Here is a 20,313-nt window from a genome sequence, read left to right on the forward strand (position 1 = left end):
AAAAATATTTATCCTTTTATTTAATTTTGGCACGTAATAGGAAGAATGTTTTTAATTTGGCCTAGTGGTGTACAAAGATACGATCTAATAATCCTGAGTTCGAGCCCGGAGTTAACAATGGAATTTTCTATTTGTCTTTTTTTTGTTTTTCTCAATTGGTTTCTTCAACTATTATAAAATCAAAAATCTCTCTCTTTTACAAAAATTATGCATTACTATTTTAACCTTAATGGATAATTTACTAAAACTACTGTAGCTAGTAACTAGATGGCGCTATAACAGGCGTTCCGAAATAAGTTAGAATGGTCTATCTATCTTCAATAATACACTGTAATCTTTGGTAGTATCTTTAATCTGTGGCCACTGCCCTGTGCTGTCAACTGTCAACCGTAAACTTTATTAGCCAAAAACAAAACAACGAAATTTTTTAATTTTTAATTTAAATTAAAGTACAACTTTTTATGTTTTCTCACGTCACTATAACCCGCCTCGTCTAAAAATTGAGATATTTATTGAATTTAATATCAGTTACTGTGCTTTTTTATCATAATTATCAATTTATCAACGTAACTTTAACAATTCAAGCTACACGACCATGGAAAACTGTCCAAGCGATTTGCTGATTAAAATATTCTCGTCATTTAACCCTAAAGAACTCACAAATTTCCGTAAAGTTTGCAGACGATGGAATCTACTGATAGAGAATATTTTAGAAAAAGAAGATTTATGGCAGACCCACTGTTTAAAAGAATTTAAAGATGTTTATCAGAAACAACGTCTCTCCGGACTTACATGGCCAAAGTTGTATAGGTAATTATTTAATAGAAGCAATTCTTTATTTGGCCAAGATGGACCAAGATTTTTTCCTTCTAGAAGACAGAATATGAAGGTTAGACCCTCTCAATATATCCTAATTGCTGCAATGTGAGTTGGCGATTGACTCATTATAAACCAATGTTGGAAAAAAAAACATTTTGCACAATTTGCCAAACAAATATTAGTAGAATATTTGTAGGAAGTAGGATGGCATAAATATTTAAAATACTTTTATTTTTTTTATTTATTATAGCCTGGTTATTTATTTATTACTATTATTATATATGCATATATATATATATATATATATATTTTAATTTATAACCCATCCCATTTCCGGGCAAAGGCCTCCCCCAAACTCCTCCAAAGTTTTTGATTTGTCTTTTGGTGCCATGTAGGGCCCATGTACTCTACTAGGTCGTCTCTCCATCTACATAATGGTCTTCCTTTTCTTCTCTTGTTATATCTTGGGCACCAAGCATTAATTTCTGTAGACCACCTGTTGTCCTTCCTTCGCATTATATGTCCTGCCCAATTCCATTTATTTTTCATGGCCATAGTTATTGCGTCTTTTGTTTGAAGTTTCCTTTTGATTTCTTCTTTTGTATATTTATCTAAAAGACGAATATTTAATATTGCTCTTTCCATTTTCCTTTGTGCAACTTTCATTTTAATTGCAGTTTTCTTTGTTAATGACCATGTTTGTGAGAGTTGAGAGTGAGAGAGGTAAAATACAATAGTTGAAAACTCTTCCTTTCATCTCCACTTTAATTTTTTTGTTATTAAAAATAAATTTTAGTGACCAAAATCTTTTCCAAGCGTTTTCTATACGTCTATCTATAATCTGTTCCATATTATTGTAATCGTTTAGTGTCAGAGTTTGTCCCAAATATATAAATTTATCAACTTTGTCTATGATTTTGTTATTGATATAAATATTGGTATTATTGTTGATAGTTGACATTACTTTTGTTTTGGATTCATTCATTTCTAGTCCTACTATAGTACATTGCTTGTTTAAATCTGTCACCATTTGTTGTAATTGTGTTCCTGACGAGCTAATTAAAATGATATCGTCCGCAAACCTTAGGTTTGTTAGATGTCTTCCATTAATTTTAACGCCGTAATTTTCCCATTCTAAATGTTTAAATATTTCTTCCAGAACACTGTTGAATAGCTTCGGCGATGCAGGGTCTCCCTGTTTTAAGCCTCTCCCTATGTTAAAGAAATCACCTGCTTTCTCTAGGATTATCCTGGCTCTACTATTTTTATAAATAGTTTGTAGAATTCGTACATATTTTGGTTGTACTCCCTGTGTTATAAGTGCCTTCCATAAGTATTCAAGCTCAATAGAGTCAAAAGCTTTAGTGAAGTCTATAAAAGCCAGAAATAGTGGTATTTTATATTCTTTTGCAGTTTCTATTAATATGTTTAAAGTATGAAGGTGGTCTGTTGTGGTAAATCCTTTTCTAAAACCTGCTTGCTCTAAAGGCTGTTGTTCTTCTAATACTGTTGAAATTCTTTTGACTAATATTTTTGAAAAGACTTTATAAATATTTGAAATAATACTTATTGGTCGGTAATTATTTATTTGTGAGGGATCACCTTTTTTAAACAGAAGAGTTATGTCTGTTTCAGACCATTGCGTTGGTATCCTTTCAGTGACTATTATGTCATTAAATATATTCTGTAAAGGTTCCAAAAGTTCGTCTACTCCGATTTTTAACAGTTCAGCACTGATGTAGTCTGTGCCTGCACTTTTCTTGTTTTGCAAAGATTTGACGGCATCTAATATTTCCTCTTTAATAATCAATGGCACTGTTTCATTCTCACCCATTAATTGTAACTTATATGTTTGATTTTGTAAGGTGTTCGGTACATATCTGGATGTATATAATGTTCTAAAGAAATTTGTTGCTGTATCTAGTATATCCAGTCTATTGGTGTATAGCTTATTACTCTGATTTTTTAAATTTGGCATCCAGTTCTTCCCATATTTATCTAATAGTTGACGTTCTATCTTACGAATTGAGCAGTTATCCTTCAATTGTATGGTTATATTTTCATTCTCAAAGTCATTGATGTCCTTTTTTATAGCCTTCTTAGTTCTTTTATTTAGTATTGTTAGTTCTTTTCTTTGTAATTCTGTTTTTAGATTATAGTTAAGTGTACTTCTTTGCTCAATTAGCTTTTTAGTATATTCTGAAAGCCTCATTTCTTTTTTTGATTCTGTTGGTAGGGTCTTTTTTGCACTACATGAAATAATTCTAATGAAACTATCATATTTTTGTTGCATGTTTAAATCCTTTTTCCAGTTTGTAAACTGTTTTTTAAGAGTTTCTTGATATAATTTGTTGTGTTCTGTATTTCCATATATGTTTGGTTTAAGTGCATTGACTTTTCTGACTTTTCTGGTTGGTTTTATGTTAAGACAACTACGGACGAGTCTATGATCAGTAAAGAATTTGAAATTATTTATTACATCGAGATTTGTAAAAATATTCATATGCTTTGTTATTATAAAGTCTATTTCATTCTTATATTTTTTGCATGGGGATTGCCATGTCCACTTTCTGTTTTTTCTTTTTTTAAAGTATGTGTTGACTATTTTTAGGTTGTGTTCTATAACAAATTCCATTAACAATTTTCCTCTCTCATTAGTTTTTCCGTATCTATGTGGACCTTCTTCTTCTTCTTCTTGATGTCGCGGCTCTGCAGGTCTCTTGAGGTCCTGTATCACGTTGACCGTTGCCGATCTATTGTGATCGCCACTGACTAGATATCCCCTCCAATACTGGTTGCTGCCAGGTACAGCAGCAGTTTCTTGGCTGGGATGTGTTTCACCTCCTCTGGATCCATTGTGTAATGCCCTAAGTGGAAGTTGCGTTTATGTATTAGAGCTGGGCAATTGCATAAGATGTGCATAGGTGTTTCCTCTGCGTCTAGGCAGAGTCTGCACAGATCTGTGTCCCGGAGTTTAAGATTGAACATGTGTCTATTGAGTCCACAGTGTCCGGTAAGTGCCCGCACTAAGATACATAGGTTTTTCCTACTAAGCGCTAGTAGGTCTGAAGCAGCCTTCTTATTGAAGGATTTTACTAGCGCTTTTGAGTGATTCATTCCTGGAAGTTTTCTCCAGCGAATAAGGGTGTCGTAGTAACAGTAAGTTAACAGGGTGAGTTTGGCTAGGCTTTTAGGTATACCACAGAAGGGTTCAGGTCCTGTCTGTGGTAACCTCGCGCCTAGTTTCGCAAGTTGGTCCGCCTTTTCGTTGCCGACTATTCCTGCATGCCCTGGAACCCAGCGAAGGATAACCTGATTACGGTTGCCCAAGTTATTCAGACATTGCCAGCAGTTTTCAACAAGTCTAGAGGTAATAACCTCCGCGGACAAGGCTGAAAGAGCCGCTTGGCTGTCAGAGTGAATATAAATAGTTCTGTTAACGTAGTTGTTTTGCTGCAAGGCTTCCGCACAATCAATGATGGCGTACACCTCTGCCTGGAAGATGGAGGTATACGTTCCCAGGTTCCGGTGAATTTTCACCCTGGGCTTCTCTCCATAGGTTCCACAGCCTACGTCTTTTCCTGACTTGGAACCATCGGTGTAGCACTTTAGGCTTCCCGCTTTCCAAGTTATTTCATTTTTTAGCCACCTGTCCCGATCGGGTATCTCAACGGTGTAGTTCCTTTGGAAGTAGTAGTTTGGGGTCATATTGTCTGATGGCATCCCCAAAACTGGGATATCAAGTACTGAGTTTTGTAGGTTCCTCATAACTTGAGAAAGCCAGTTCACCTCTTTCTGGCAGATTACTCTGTACATGCCCTCTCTTGCCTCCTTTTCCAAATAGAGAAACAGGGGCGGGAGGTTAAGTAGTGCATCAAGAGCTGCTCCAGGTGAGGTGTTCATGGCTCCGGTTATAAGCAAGCAGGCAGATCTTTGAAGACTGCTAAGCTTACTTTGAGTGGTTTTCTGCATCGTTTTCCTGCACCAAACTGTTGAGGCGTAAGATACAATCGGCCTCACCACAGCTGTATAGAGCCAGAGGGTTATTTTAGGTTTCAGCCCCCATCGTGCTCCTGCCAGTCGACTGCAGATACCGAGGGCTGTTTTCGCCCTCTTAAGTGTACCATCCACGTGAGAGTTCCAAGTAAGTTTCTGGTCTAAGGTAATACCCAGATACTTAGCCTCGCACGAGAACGGAATGTGTTTTCCATTCAAAATAGGCGGCTCGAGTTTTTCGAGTTTGTGCTTATTGGTGAATGGGACAATGACTGTTTTATCTGCATTAACAGATAAGTCATTGTCTTTGCACCATCTTTCAATGGTGTTTAGTGCTTTCTGTATGAGGTACGAAATAGTACTTTGGCAGTTTCCTCTCACAATGATTACCAGGTCATCCGCGTATCCCTGGGTATCTAAGCGGAGTTCAGCCATCTTATACAGCAGGTGATCGACTGCAAGGGTCCATAGCAGGGGTGACAAGACCCCGCCTTGCGGGCATCCCCTTGTCGTAAGCACTTCAGTCGAGATGTCGTTTAGCTTAAATCTGGCTATTCTGTTTGAGAGCATCGCTTCAACCCAGCGAACAGTGGTTGGGTCAGCCCGTTTGTTGGTTAGACCATTCACCAATGTTCGGATGGGAGTGTTATCGAAAGCTCCCTCAATGTCTAGAAACGCCGCGAGGGCGATTTCTTTGTCTTCCAGTGCCTTTTCGATTTTATCAACCAGGCTTAGCAGGGCGGTTTCTGTGGAGCGTCCTCTGCAATAGGCATGCTGGGTTATATGGATGGGTCTCTCAATGAGAATCCCATCCCTAATATACCTATCCAGTACCTTCTCCATTGTTTTTAGTAAAAATGAAGAGAGACTTATGGGTCTAAAGGCTTTAGGCATGGCGTAGTCCTTTTTTCCCGCTTTAGGTATGAATATGACCCTTACTTTGGTCCAGTTTTCTGGAATATATCCCCAGGCAAAGCTCGCCCTGAAGATTTTGACCAGATGTGGGATCAGCAGGGTTGCACCTCTTTGTAATAAAAGAGGTGTTATTCCATCAATCCCACTAGCTTTGTTCGATTCAAAAGAGTTGATAGCCCACCTCACTGCTCCAGGTCTGAAAACTATGGTGGCCCTTCTCCAGTCCTCGATATGAGGCCTACATGGAGCCTGCGCCAAGGTTCTAGCGTTAGTACTGACCGCTCCTGGGAAGTGAGAGTGTGCTAGCAATTCTAGGGTTTCCTTCTCATCACATGTGAAGGAACCATCAGGCTTTTTTAACAAGCCTAGCTGATTAGGTTTGGCTTTGGAGAGCAGTTTTTGGAGTCTGGAACCTTGAGGCAAGTTGCTTATTTCCTCGCAGAATCTTCTCCATGATGCTCTTTTAGCCTTCCTAATTTCTTTGCTGTATTCGGTTAGGGCTTTTCGGTAGATGTCCCACTCCTTGGTCGTCTTAGCCCTGTTGAATAGTTTGCGTGTTTTGTCCCTCAAGCGCTTAAGCTTTGAGTTCCACCACGGCACTTTGTGTTTAGAAGTCTTGGTCTTGAGCATACAGTTGTCTTCGAAGGCTTTAATAGTTCCTTCGGTGACAACTTCAACTGCTAGATCCAGACTTTCTAGCGTTTTTATACTTTTAGGTACTACCTCTAGGTTGCACTGCAGGCTGCTGCAATAGTCCGTCCATTTAGTGCGCCTAGGATCCCTGTAAGTAACCGTTTCCATAGGAAAATTTGTTGTCAGATTAAAACCTATGTGTCTATGGTCTGACATTGCACTTTCCTTGCTCACCTGCCAGTCGTTAATTCTCCTGGCTAAATTGACGGTGGCGAAGGTTATGTCTAGAACTTCCTTTCTAGTTTTTGTGACAAAGGTTGGTACATTGCCTTTGTTTAAGACCTGAAGGTTATTAGCTAAGAGGAAATCGTAGAGAAACTCACCTCTATCATTCGTGTCAGTGCTACTCCAGGCGTCGTGATGGGCGTTCGCGTCGCAACCCACCAGTAGTTCTGCGTTGTGTTTCCGGGCGTATTCGACTACCGGGAGCAACTCGTTTGCAGGATTTGTTACTTCGCCGGGTAGGTAGGCTGAACAGATAATTATCCTCCGTCCTTCCCACCCTTTGATGTTTACAAATGCTGCCACAAGGTCATCGGTACAGACTCCTGGAATTGGCAGAAAGTTAATAGATCTATCAAAAACGATACACGCTCTGGGCCTCGAGCCGTTGGCATGTGATAGTAACTTACCCCCAGCATTCAGCCCGAGGATAGTACCGCTTTTGGAGATCCAGGGTTCTTGAATAAGGGCGAGGTTTGCTTTCCCCTCAACAAGGCAGCACTCTGTGATAGCAGAGGCCGCAATTGCGTGTTGGAGGTTGGCTTGCAGAAACCTCACCATGGACCCCTGGATTGCCATTTATTTGGCCCTTTTAATGACCGGTAGAGGCCGGTCTCTGCCCCTATCCGTTTGAGGCGAATGACGACCTCGGTCGGGTGGGGCATTCTTCGGCGCTCTGCCAGTTGCTTTTTTGTTAGCCAGAGCTTTCACTCTTTCAGCTGTCCTCCCCCTCCCAGAACCACTCGGTCCGGCAGCGGAGTGGCCTGCGCTGGCGATAGAACGTCCAGCGGCCGATCCGCCACCGTTTCCACTCGGCCCTGGGATAGGGTGGTCTGCGCTGTCCTGAGTGTCAGCTGTTGGCTCGGTTGGGCTATTAGGCCCTCCTCTGAGCTTGAAGTACAACCAATAGAAGCCCAGGAATATTTTAAAATTATACTTCTTTAGGACTTCCATTGAGGAGTCATCCAGAGAAAGAAACGCTAGGATGCCCTTATCGTCTGCCTTCTCATGGAGGACCCTCCAGTGAGTTGGGTTCAGCTCATGGTTTTGCCAACACAGCATCCCTAGTGCTAGCTTGGTGGATTTCGCTAGATTCTTAGGGATGAAGGTTGACACAGTCCATGGCTTAGGCAATTCGTTTTCCAGAAGTATAGAAAGCTGTGCCTCAGGCCATGGTTTGCAGGTTCTGACTGTTTCCACAAGCCAGTCCTGGCTTTCCTTGTCTACACAAGTAATCAGGATCCAGCCAGGCTTGTGGGAGAAGCCAAGAAACCTGGGTCCCTTGCCCATGTTTTCGACGTTTATGGTGCGACATGTTTGATACATGACCTCCATAAGTGCCGAACGGACAAGGTCCATTTGCTCCGTCGTCATAGGTTCCGAGTTACGAATCCCCACACGAAGAGCTCCTGTAATGTCCCGATAGCTGGCGGCCGGTTTAGTGCGTCCGTCAGGCGTCGTTGACATTTTTTGTGCCTTGGGTGGGTTTGCCTTTGGAGATTCCTCCTCCGATCTGCCGCGTTTGCGGCTTTCGTTGGAGGCTATTGGTTTCTCCACAGGTAATTCCGCCCAGGGCTTGCGGCATAGGGTGAGGGCTTCATTGTATTCTAGCCCCCCATCCTTTACAAGCCGGTGAAGGCGCTTGCGCGCAGCACCACAGAGTTTTTTGCGTCTAGCGCCTTGGCTTTGTGGTTTTGTCTCGCACACAAGGGGTGTTTCCATAGGCGTTTCGGAGGCGATGACGTCTCCGCCGACCTTCTGGCCACTCCCGAAAGTGAACGAGCTAGTTCCAGGCTCTGCAGAGTCTACGACAGGCCTCTGCGCCTTAGAGTTGGTGCCACAAGATGTGGCAAAAGAAACTTGTAGATTTGAATTCTCCAGCAAGTCCCACGAGTAGCAAGGGAAATAAGCGGTCACAGACAGCAGAGCCCCGCTTGCCGCCTGAAGGGCATGATACTACCTCGATTTGCCCTGGTGTCGAGGAGACTCCGTTAAGGACTGAGCACCCCCTCAGCCATGCATCCTTCGGCACGGTACGTATAACACCTTGGATTTGGGGATTTTTGGAGTCGAGGTTTTCTCCTCCGGGGTGTGGGTGTGTTTAGACAGTAGGGAATTGAGGGGGAGGAGAGTTTGGAAGGACTGGTAGGGGATTGGGTTTAAGGTGGGCATTAGACAGGAGGTGGGAGGGGATGTGGGTATAGGAGAGGAAAAGTACAACAGTGTATGGGAGTGTACACAGTGTACCGCCAGAATGATACTCCGCTATTGCAGCCCGAGGTTGGATGTGAAAAGGTGCGAGCCCGGTTTAGATACTGCAACATTGCCCAGGGTGGACGACGGGGACGTGTAACATCTGACTTGTGACAGGACCCAATAGCACAGCTCGCACACCTGTGCGTAGTCACTGCCACCATTTCCCACCCCATTATGTGGACCTACATTGTTGTAATATCCTGATAGGTCCGTGCCAACTTTACTATTGAAATCTCCCATGATTATTATACAGGGTGATTCGGTCTTTAGTGCGGATATTTTTTTTCGTGGTTCTGTATCATTAATAGAATATAAATCTACAAACAGTTCGATACATTTTATGTAATTTTTTTTTTAATTTATGTCTCTAAAATAACAAAATAATGTACATATTATTACTAAACAAGATATATTCAGCTTAAAAGTGATCTGGTGACGTTCTTTAGGTATCAAACGAAAATAAAATAAACGCACAATAGGGTGACCCTAAAATTCTGTTCAAAAGTAAATAACTTTAGCTAACGATAATTTTGTTATTTTTGAGTTAAAAAAAAAAAGAAAAAATACGTGATCATTAAATTTTGTTTATGTACAAAATATAAAAATATCCGCACTAAAAAAATTTTCTTCCTGTATATTCGTTGGGGTTACTCTCCGTGTAGATGTTGCTTAATAAGGTGTAGAAAGAGTTTATTTCATCCATATGAGCCTTCTGTGTTGGAGCATAGACTAGTATAAAGCAGAATGTTTGTTTCTCGGAGAGTTGCATTCTAAGGATGGCTATTCTATCGTTAGGGGCTTTAAACTCTAATATATTGTTTTTCCACTTTTTATGAATAATGAATCCAACCCCATATTCGCTAGAATCATTTCCTTTGTAGCATAATATCAATTGTTTACGTTCCTCAATTTTTAATCCTTCTCTCCTTGTTTCACAAAGTCCTATGACATCCCATTTTATACACTTAAGGGCATTTTCCAATTCTATTATACGGTTGTGGGATAGAAGAGTCCTGACATTTAATGTTCCCAAGTAGAAATTATTTTTAATTTTTGCTTTCCTTAAAGAGTTTTTGGTAGAGTTTTCGGTGTAGTCTATTGTAGAGTTTGGGGTTATTTAAAATACTTTACTTACTACTAATCTTATATACTACTTAACTTTATACAAATTAAGAGATTAATTTGCATCACATTGGAATGTGCTTACAAATACAGACATGCAATCTTATAGGACAGGTAATGCGGAACATTAAATTACATATAAACACTTATTCTATACATGTAATATTACCTTGGTCTACTTATGAGTTATATTTATTATTTACACCTTAAGTTTCTGTGGACTGTGGCCACAATGACGATAGGTCGAACAATTTCTTCACACTTTCTTAATTAACACAACTGTACTGTTTTCTTACAGATCTTTACACTTGTGGGCAAAATTGCTCCATGCTACTGAAACACAAGAAGATTTTGCAGTCACATCATGCTATAGAAATGAAATTATTGGATTTCAACTTCTAAGGAGTGGCGTGATTGGTGTTCACCAAAGATACAGCATAGTCTATTATAACTTGAAAACTCTAAAAAAAGCCACAGACAGGGAGCCAATATTAGGTGAATACTATCGATATGTTGAAAACGATGAAACAATAGTTCTAATGGGACGGAATCTTTTCATTATTCGCAAAGTCCTTAGAAGCGCACAATATGCAATGCAAACAATATTTGCATGTATCAAAAACTTTATTTTAAAGCCTGATGAGTTATATTTGGTTACAATGGATGATAGAATATTTGTCTGCGATTTATTAGAGGAAAAGTTAAATTGCACTTTGGTGATGGCAATGCCAGCCAACGTAAAGTGTCTAGAATGTGTGAATGGACGTCTAAGTGTGCTGACAGCAGATGACCGTATTTTCATTATTTCAAACAATAGAGTAATTTCTCAATTTAATTTGCATGACAAATGCAATGCACTGGATATGTTAAGACAGTATAATTTATTAAATCATCCGTATTGGTGTAACTCTGCATGGTATGTAGAGTGGGATCTGAAAGTGGTTAAAATATATGGGGACATGGTCTTTGTAGGCACACGCTTTGGCGTTCTTAAGATATACCATTACCCTTATGTAAATAATGAATTGAACTTGGACATCTCAAAGCCAATAAAGCAATATGAAGTACATGAAACACCCTTTTCTCCACAATGCCATGACAAAAATCAAATTATACACATCGATATTGTAGAGGAGTGCGATGGTCACAAAGTTTTCGTTGGTACACTAGAAAAGATTGTGGTTATTAAATTTTCTCATAAAAACCATTGTACCAACCAATGTATCACATGATCAAAATTAATTTGTTGAAGATGATGAATGGTGTGTTGGAATAATTTTTTACATTTTATGTCTCATGAATCAGTATAAAATTTAATATAACTAATTATATGCCTACCTTCTTTGATATAGTTTGAATTAATGTAATAAATTAATCATTATTAACCGACTTCCATATTTTTGATATGATTTCAGTTTCATAACGTTTTTTTCTGTTGTCAAAATAATCTAGAAAAAAGCAGGCTTCAAAAAAAAAGATAAGTGGACCAGGGATGTAACAGAGTGGTATCCTAGGACAGGAAAAAGGAAAAGAGGTTGCCCCTGCCAAAGATGGGAGGTTGACCTCAGACAGACAGCAGGAAGCACATGGAGAAGGAAAGCAAGAGACATTCATGGAAGTGTCTGGAGGAGGCCTATGCCCGAAGGCAAGCCGAAGAAAGTACAATCAGTGTCAAAGATATATTACAATAATATTATGTAAAAAAAAATCATTGAATAAAGGCTTTTATTGTTATTACTAGCGGACGCCCGCGACTTCGTCCGCCCTTAGACCTCTTTAATCCAGCCTTAACAGAAAGTCCGTTCTTAGAGTGGATCATCATCATCATCAACCCATATTCGGCTCACTGCTGAGCTCGAGTCTCCTCTAAGAATGAGAGGGGTTAGGCCAATAGTCCACCACGCTGGCCCAATGCAGATTGGCAGATTTCACACACGCAGAGAATTGAGAAAATTCACTGGTATGCAGGTTTCCTCACGATGTTTTTCCTTCACTGTTCGAGACACGTGACCTTAAATTTCTCAAAATGCACACAACTGAAAAGTTGGACGTGCATGCCCTGGGCCGGATTCGAACCCATGCCCCCAGGAATGGGAGGAAGAGTCCACTGGGCTATCACGGCTCATTCTCTTAGTGGATACCTCCTTGCCTTGTTTATGAATTATTGTGCATATATACATATTTTTTTTTATTGATAATTATTGTTTATTTTTATTTTATGTTTAATTATTATATTAATTTACGTAATTGTTGTTAGTGTTAAATTTTGAAATACAAATTATAAAAAAAGTTTGTATATGTGGATGTCAAGGAGACGAATTACTTTTTTTTTTATGGGATCACCTGCTTCACCACGCTGCTTGTAAATATTCACTCTGTATGATCTTTACTCTGTGTTTACACCGAAATACACCATTAATATGAAAACAGTGTTTTGTATTTTATTTTGTCATGAATTCTTATTAATTATATCAGCCGATGTACGTCCAGGACAGGCCTTTTGTAGGGACTTCCAAACATCACGATACTGAGCTGCCTGCATTCAGCATAACCCTGCGACTCGCTCGATGTCGTCAGTCCACCTGGTTGGGGGTCTACCAACACTGCGCTTTGTAGTGCGGGGTCGCCATTCCAGCACCTTGGGACTCCAACGTCTATCGGCTCTTCGAACTATGTGCTCCGCCTATTGCCACTTCAGCTTCGCGACTTCTTATTATCATTATATATTTAAGGTCTTATGTAAAGTCACACTGACCGCTTTCTTATAGGTATAACAAATTTCATTCAGATAGAATTTGTTTTTAAAACGCGCTACTTTTAAATTTACCGCTATAAAAGGAACCAAATCTCAGAGGCGCCATCTGTGATTAGCTTTTACCTGCCAATCCCTTTCTTTCTTTTCTTTTACGTGGTAACCACATCATTAACATAAAATGTGCAAAATGTAATATTAAACAACAATATTTGATTATCTAAGTTGGCTGTATACTCCTCTATGGGCTGTACGATGAAATAACTTTTGCCCCTTTGTGTTTTCCCTACTGGAAAAATAAAGTAATGAAAAAAATCAAGCTGTCTGTGTCTTCACTTTGTCGTCTGTGGTCTTTACTCATTGACGTTTGTGGACTTTTTAGTCTATAGTGATCTGTGGTGGACTTCACTCTTCTGTGATTTCAATAATCAATTACGTCTTTAATTATTTAAAAAATTATTAATAATAATATAATTATGACTAATGATTTTTATTACTAAAAATAATTAGGTATTACAATGACGATAGAAATTATACAAATTATATTATAGTCTGTAGGATCTGTTGATTAGCGTATGCCAAGTCAATGTCAAGTGAGGTTATAAAATAATTTAAGAGTTTTTTACTTTTTACGTGTTTTGCTGATAGAAATATGGATTCGGGACCAGCCCAGGAGGTAACCGAATTGCTTAAACAGTGGGAAGAACAGCACACAACGCCTGGATATGACCCTATACCAACACTAACTAGGTAAGCTGGAAATATTCGACGTAAATGTCAAATTTCACATGCCATGAGACTAAATTGAATCAAAACAAGATATTTATTCGAATGTACAAAAACTATGTTCCTATCATTGGTATCCACGAGACTTTAAATACTAATTAACTATTAAAATATTAATTTAAAAAATATATTACTAAGAAATCCATTATAAATAGTATGTAGGTATAGCCCACCAATCTGTGTTGGAAGAGAGTGGTGGGTCTGGGCTCCATATCTCTGCTCCCATAGAGGGTAAGGGTAATTTTAATAGACTGATAATAATGATGTAGTAATACAATTGCCTTGTGCCTCAGCACAGAGCAGGGACATAGCTATCACCCTATCAGCCGTATTAATGATATGGGGCCCCTGGACTAAAGAAGCCCCTTATCTGTAAAGGAAAAGTTAGTAAAATTTAATCCACAATCCCACATAGTTCCTTGTTTAAGCGTGCACCCAACAGTTGGAAGCATTCTACATAGGTTAAATCACTGTCATATATATTTTAAGTGAGCATTTTGTTTTTGTGAGAAATTCTTAACCCTTTATTATTTGGGCCGCCTAACGGCACGCTATGCTACTGGCACAGAGGTTAGTTCCTTTAAAGAGTCCACAAGTCCCTGAATCAGGCTATAAAAGTTGTATTTTAAACTTTTTTTTTACAAGTTAGCCCTTGACTACAATATGACCTGATGGTGCAATCTAAGATGGAAACAGGCTAACTTGTTAAGAGAAGGGTGAAATACCACACTCCTTTCGGTTTCTAGATGATATCATAATGGAACGCTAATGTAAAAGATGTAGTAATACAACTGTCTCGTACCTCAGCACAGAGATTCCTTTAAAGATTCCAGAAGTTACTGAGTCAGGCTATGAAAAATTGTGTTTTCAAGTTCATTTGACCAGTAAATAACGTAGTGTTGTGATCACTGTAATGTAATTAGGTCACTCAATTAATTCGTCATCAACCCATATTCGGCTCACTGCTGAGCTCGAGTCTCCTCTCAGAATGAGAGGGGTTAGACCAATAGTCCACCACGATGGCCCAATGCGGATTGGCAGACTTCACACACGCAGAGAATGAATATAATTCTCTGGTGTGCATGTTTCCTCACGATGTTTTCCTTCACCGATTAAGACACGTGACATTTAATTTCTTACAATGCACACAACTGAAAAGTTGGAGGTGCATGCCCCTGACCGGATTCGAACCCACACCCTCCGGATTCGGAGGCAGGGGTCATATCCACTGGGCTATCACGGCTCTCCTATATCCTACTATATCCTAATTTCACTTAATTGTGTACTGTATCTACTTAGTATCCTATTGCTATCACTGTTATACTAGACTGCCCAACTGTCACAAGAGGCTTGTATTTATAGACTAGTAAAAGCAATAGTTGGTATATTGACATTGTGTTCGTCACATATCACAGACTGTATCCGGCTGTCAGAATATTGGTAACATCCGGTAACAATACTGGATTCTTTCTCCTACAGTCTGTAGGCTGTTGACATGCAGTCCTATATACTACAAACACAAACCTCGGCCTACAACTGCCAAAACCACACTTTAACAGTGGTCGAAGAGCTCCTAATCTCTAGTTTGGTTAAAAGAAATTTAAACTGTAATACAAATTAACAGGTATAAACTTGTTATGTATTACAAAATATTATGAAATCAATGAGTAATTTTTTGTTTATTTAACATGCACCTCTGACTTTTAGAGGTGAAATATCACATGTTCAAATGGTGAAGGAAATAAATTGTGAGAAAATCTGCAAATCTGCATACCAGAGATTTTTCTTAATTCTCTGCGTGTGTGAAGTCTGCCAATCCCCATTGGGCCAGCGTGGTGGACTATTGGCCTAACCCCTCTCATTCTGAGAGGAGACTCGAGCTCAGCAGTGAGCCGAATATGGGTTGATAATGATGATGTTGTATCTGTTACCAGGATAGCAGAAATAATAGAGGCAGAGACAGAGAATTTTATGAAGAAAGACCCGGACCCTTTTGATGAGAGGCATCCATCTCGCACAGACCCTGAATGTGCGCTGGGACATGCTCTCAAAGTTATGTTTAAGAAGGATAACTTTATGACCAAGGTTTGTTGGTTTTTACTATTGGCCTATTTCAATTCTTTAGTGGTTTTATGACTTGCTGCTGTACCATCTGGGTAAAATTAACTTCGCCAATGTCACGTGGTGAGGAAGACACATTTTCAGAGGTTTATCGGTGTAAGCTAGGAATCAAGAATTGATTCATATCCAGCTTAATTTTGACACTATAATTAGCAGATTTTTTTTTTGTTAGTTTGATTTGACTGAAATTTGGAATGGAAATAGATTTTACTCTGGATTAACACATAGGCTACTTTTCATCCTGGAAAAGGCCATGGTTCCCGCGGGATTTGTAAGTAACTGAATGCTACGCGGACGAACTCGCTGGGGTATATATTCCTTACTAGCGGATGCCTGCGACTTCACGGGGAAAAATTTCAGCCAAATCGCTTTAGTAGCCATAAAGGAGGAACAAACATACATACACGACGGTCTCCATGGCGCGTGGTATTCGCAGTAGATTTACAAAACGGAGGTCCTGGGTTCGATTCCCGGGTGGGCAGATTGAGATTTTCTTAATTTGTACGGGTCTGGCTGGTGGGAGACTTGGGCCATGGCTAGTTACCACTCTACCGACAGACGTACCGCCAAGCGATTTAGCGTTCCGGTACGATGTCGTGTAGAAACCGAAAGGGGTGTGGATTTTCATCCTAACAAGTTAGCCTGCTTCCATCTTAGACTGCATCATCACTTACCATCAGGTGAGATTGTAGTCAAGGGCTAACTTGTAAAGAATAAAAAAAATATACACACACACCAACTTTCGCCTTTATATTATACTATCGGACGCCCGCGACTTCGTCCGCGTGAAACTCGATGTAAACTTTCAACTACCCCTACCCTATCCTCTACCATACCCTACAATAAAGCTCAAATTGACTACGTTTTAGTTAGAAAACATTGGTATGGGAAAAAAAAACGGCTATTTTTATGGGTTTTCCAGCAATTATTCGAATTTTTCTCGCCGTAAAAACCATCCTAGAACTTCAACAAACATTTTAAAAAAAGAATTGACCAAATTGGTCCAGGCGTTGTTGAGTTATGCGCTTACCAACGCATTTTGCGATTCATTTTTATATTATAGATTAGTGTCTGCCGTCCCATCGGATTTCGAGAGTGAGGGAAGAGAGAGTGCACCTGTGCTTGCGCATACACTTGTGCACTATAATATCTCCTGCGTACATGGTTAATCTCACCATGAGATTAGCCGCCGTGACTGAAAAAATCGGTCGGGAGCATATTATTATAGACTAGCGGACGCCCGCGACTTCGTCCGCGTGAAAGTAGATGTAAACTTTTAACAACCCTTACCCTGCCCTACCCTACCCTACCCTACTCCTACCCTAACCTACCCTACCCTACCCCTACCCGTTAAGGCTGCACACGCGACGGAAGCTTAAAAAATGGAGTAAGTTCTCCCGTTTTCCCAACATTTCCTTTCACTGCTCTGCTCCTATTGATCGTAGCGTGATGAAAAGTATACTATAACCTGCCCAGGAGTTTGAAGAATAAACGTACCAAGTTTCATTAAAATCCGTCGAGTAGTTTTTGTTTCTATAACGAACATACAGACAGACAGACAGACAGACAGACAGACAGACAGAAAGACAGACAGACAGACAAAAATTTTACTGATTGCATTTTTGGCATCAGTATCGATCACTAATCACCCCCTAATAGTTATTTTGGAAATATATTTCATGTACAGAATTGACCTCTCTACAGATTTATTATAAGTATAGATTAGTGTAGCTGGATCTAGTACTATACTATGTAATGATAATAATTAGTAATTATTACAATTAATTTCAGTTAGTAAATGACTATGTGCGCGACTCATACTATTCGCGCCAGAACATAACGGGCCGGGACGTGCTGAAACTGAACGTGGTCGCTTGCAGACTCACCCTCGACCTGATGCCGGGCCTGGAGATGAGTGTTGTGTTCCAGGTAAAATGATTCATCATCATCATCATCATTATCAGCCGATGGACGACCACTGCTGGACATAGGCCTCTTTCATAGACTTCCAAGCACATCGGTCTGCCAGCTCTCTACAACCGGCTTGATGTCTGCGGTCCACCATCGTGGAGGGTCGACCATCAACGCTTTGCGCTGCGTGGTCTCCATTCCAGCACCTTGGGGCTCCAACGTCCCACTCACCAAAGTATATCCGGTAAAAAACCACGAGATAAGCTTCATTGTGATGCTGCAAAGTCTGCAATTTCACCTATGTGTCAACCTCAGACCAATTATAGTAGGACCTGTTTCGCACTCATAGTCACGAAAAAAATTGTCTGTCATTTTCTGAGGGAAACGAGCTTAGATTTGGTATATATCTTATACTAAACTAGAAGTTTGTGCCCGTTTTTTACACAATTCAATTACACAAAAAGGTATTTTTACGGAGCTCTTTAACCGACGAACACGATTACAACTATTTAACATCGATTATATAGAGACAGTTTTTATAATCGCATTAGATCGTTGATCATATACTTTGACAGAAAAGTAACGTCTAACGAGGCAGGTCCCATACAATAATTGGTCTGAGGTGTCAACTGAATCTGGCTATCAGTGGTTTACGGATATACAAGACCAAGGTCCTGGGTTTGATCCCTGGAATTTCTAGATCTACTGGACCAATTTGAGAATTATTATACTTTAAGTCACATCTTCACTACAACGTACTTATCAATCCATATTCAGCTCACTTCTGAGCTCATGTCTCGAAAAGTTGGAGATGCATGCCCCGGACTAGATTCAAACCCACACCCTTTGGAGGCAGAGGTCATATCCTATATTTATTATATACATATCATATATTTATTTTATTTTATTTTATTAGAATATTTATCATACGACATGATGATATATTATATATATTAGTTTATTTTATGATATTTATAATTATTGTATAATTTGTGTATTATGGTTTATGTATTAGTGTGTAGTTATTTGTATGTATGTATATGTACATTATTATTACGTACACACCACCTACAGTTGTCCTAATAAGTTCCTAAGTCTAAGGTTGCCTGGAAGAGATCGCTACTAAGCGATAAGGATACCTTTTGTATTCTACTTTTTATGATGTTTCTGTTTTGCTTGTTTTCTTTTATTTTTTGTGGTGTACAAATAAAGAGTATTAAATAATTTTTTTCTTTTTGTTCTATTATCCTCATGCGATCAGTCGACAGACTATGAGCAGAGGTGTTGTAAGTAAATTTGGCGGTTAAAAGCAATCTTCCCCAGTGGGAGCAGCTCCATGTAAATGTTATTTATGGCTTTCAATCAAATTTGCCGTCTTTTCAAGCGTTGAATCGTCTGTGGTATAGTTAAATAAAAATTTAATAAATAAATATCCACTGGGCTATCACGGCTCATTCATAAGGTTATAATATTTTATCTATGCGAACTATTCGGATAAAATGTGGTGAGTCTCTATAATAATTGGTTCATCAGGACAACGAAGCCCTAATCCACCGGTTGCTCAACTGGGCCTCGAACTCGCCGGAGCCCTTGCAGTGTTACGCCACCGGGCTGCTGGCCGCCGCCATGGAGGTGCAGGAGATCGCCACCAACTTCAGGTGAGCTCAACTTGCTCAACTTGCTCAACACAACGAAGCGCTAAAGCGCTAAAAATCTCTTACTGTTTACAAAAAAATAATTAAAGAACATCTCTTAGTTCTACAGAAACAATAACCAAATATTTTGCAGGACAGATGTTTTTCTTTTTATTATTTTTTTTTGTCCATATTGTAGTTGTTTAGTAATCTTATTTTATTTTTTATTTATTTTTTGCATACAATATTAATGTTTGTCCTTCGCTCCAATCAAATTTTTAACCGACTTCCAAAAAGGAGGAGGTTCTATGTTCGACTGTATGTATGTTTTTTACTTACTATAGATATGTGGATACATAATAGTATATTATTTTATCTATTTTAAATTTGGAACCAATAAACGACGCAACGCTCTGCCGATCAGTCCGTGAGCTCACCCTGGGGTCATGCCTGAAAATCAGCGCTACAGTTACTTAGCTGTAGCATAGAGCTGAGGCAGCGCCCCATTCAGCCGAAGCCTTAGTATTAAGTTAGTATTAATTCTCATGTTTTTTTCTTATTTATGTTATGTTGTTTTGGCTGAATAAATGTTTTTATTATTATTATTATTATTACTAATGCACCAATTGCTCAACTGAATATCGAACTCAGAAAACGCCACCAGACTAAGAAAAGTGTCAACTAGCCTTATCATTAACAACCCATATTCGGTTCACTATTGAGCATGAGTCTTCTCGCAGAATGAGAGGGCTTAGGTCCACCACGCTGGCCCAATGCCGATTTGCAGACTTCACACTCATAGAGAACTAGCGGACGCCCGCGACTTTGTCCGCCCTTAGACCTCTTTAATCCGGCCCTATCGCAAAATCCGTTTTACGTGGATACGTACTAACTATAAACTACCTCCCTGCCAAATTTCAGCTTTGTCCATCAAGAGGTTTACGAGATATCGCGATGAATGACCTTTCGCATTTATATTTTACTAGCGGACGCCCGCGACTTTGTCCGCGTAGAATTCGGTTTTTCACAAATCCCGCGGGAACCATAGATTTTTCGGGATGAAAAGTATGTGTTAATCCAGAGTGA

The 20,313-nt window shown here is 39.5% G+C and overlaps 2 protein-coding genes across 2 annotated transcripts in view; both read left to right on the top strand.

Moving 5' to 3' along the window:
* Positions 1-7,557: 7,557 nt before the first annotated feature.
* Positions 7,558-12,453, top strand: LOC112045808 (uncharacterized). The gene is made up of 2 exons (XM_052889714.1): positions 7,558-8,678; positions 10,322-12,453. Exons 1-2 carry the CDS (start codon positions 8,662-8,664, stop codon positions 11,253-11,255), a joined length of 951 nt encoding a protein of 316 aa, XP_052745674.1. The 5' UTR covers positions 7,558-8,661; the 3' UTR covers positions 11,256-12,453.
* Positions 12,454-13,172: 719 nt separating this feature from the next.
* LOC112045818 (protein mahjong) overlaps positions 13,173-20,313 on the top strand; it is a 47,344-nt gene continuing 40,203 nt past the window's right edge. The window contains exons 1-4 of the mRNA XM_052889715.1: positions 13,173-13,525; positions 15,496-15,646; positions 17,474-17,611; positions 19,127-19,251. Coding sequence (XP_052745675.1) covers positions 13,428-13,525; positions 15,496-15,646; positions 17,474-17,611; positions 19,127-19,251 — 512 coding nt within the window. The 5' untranslated portion in view covers positions 13,173-13,427. The remainder of the gene's footprint in view (positions 13,526-15,495; positions 15,647-17,473; positions 17,612-19,126; positions 19,252-20,313) is intronic.

The sequence above is a fragment of the Bicyclus anynana genome, chromosome 26 (genome assembly GCF_947172395.1).
Source record: "Bicyclus anynana chromosome 26, ilBicAnyn1.1, whole genome shotgun sequence".
Lineage (NCBI taxonomy): Eukaryota > Metazoa > Arthropoda > Insecta > Lepidoptera > Nymphalidae > Bicyclus > Bicyclus anynana.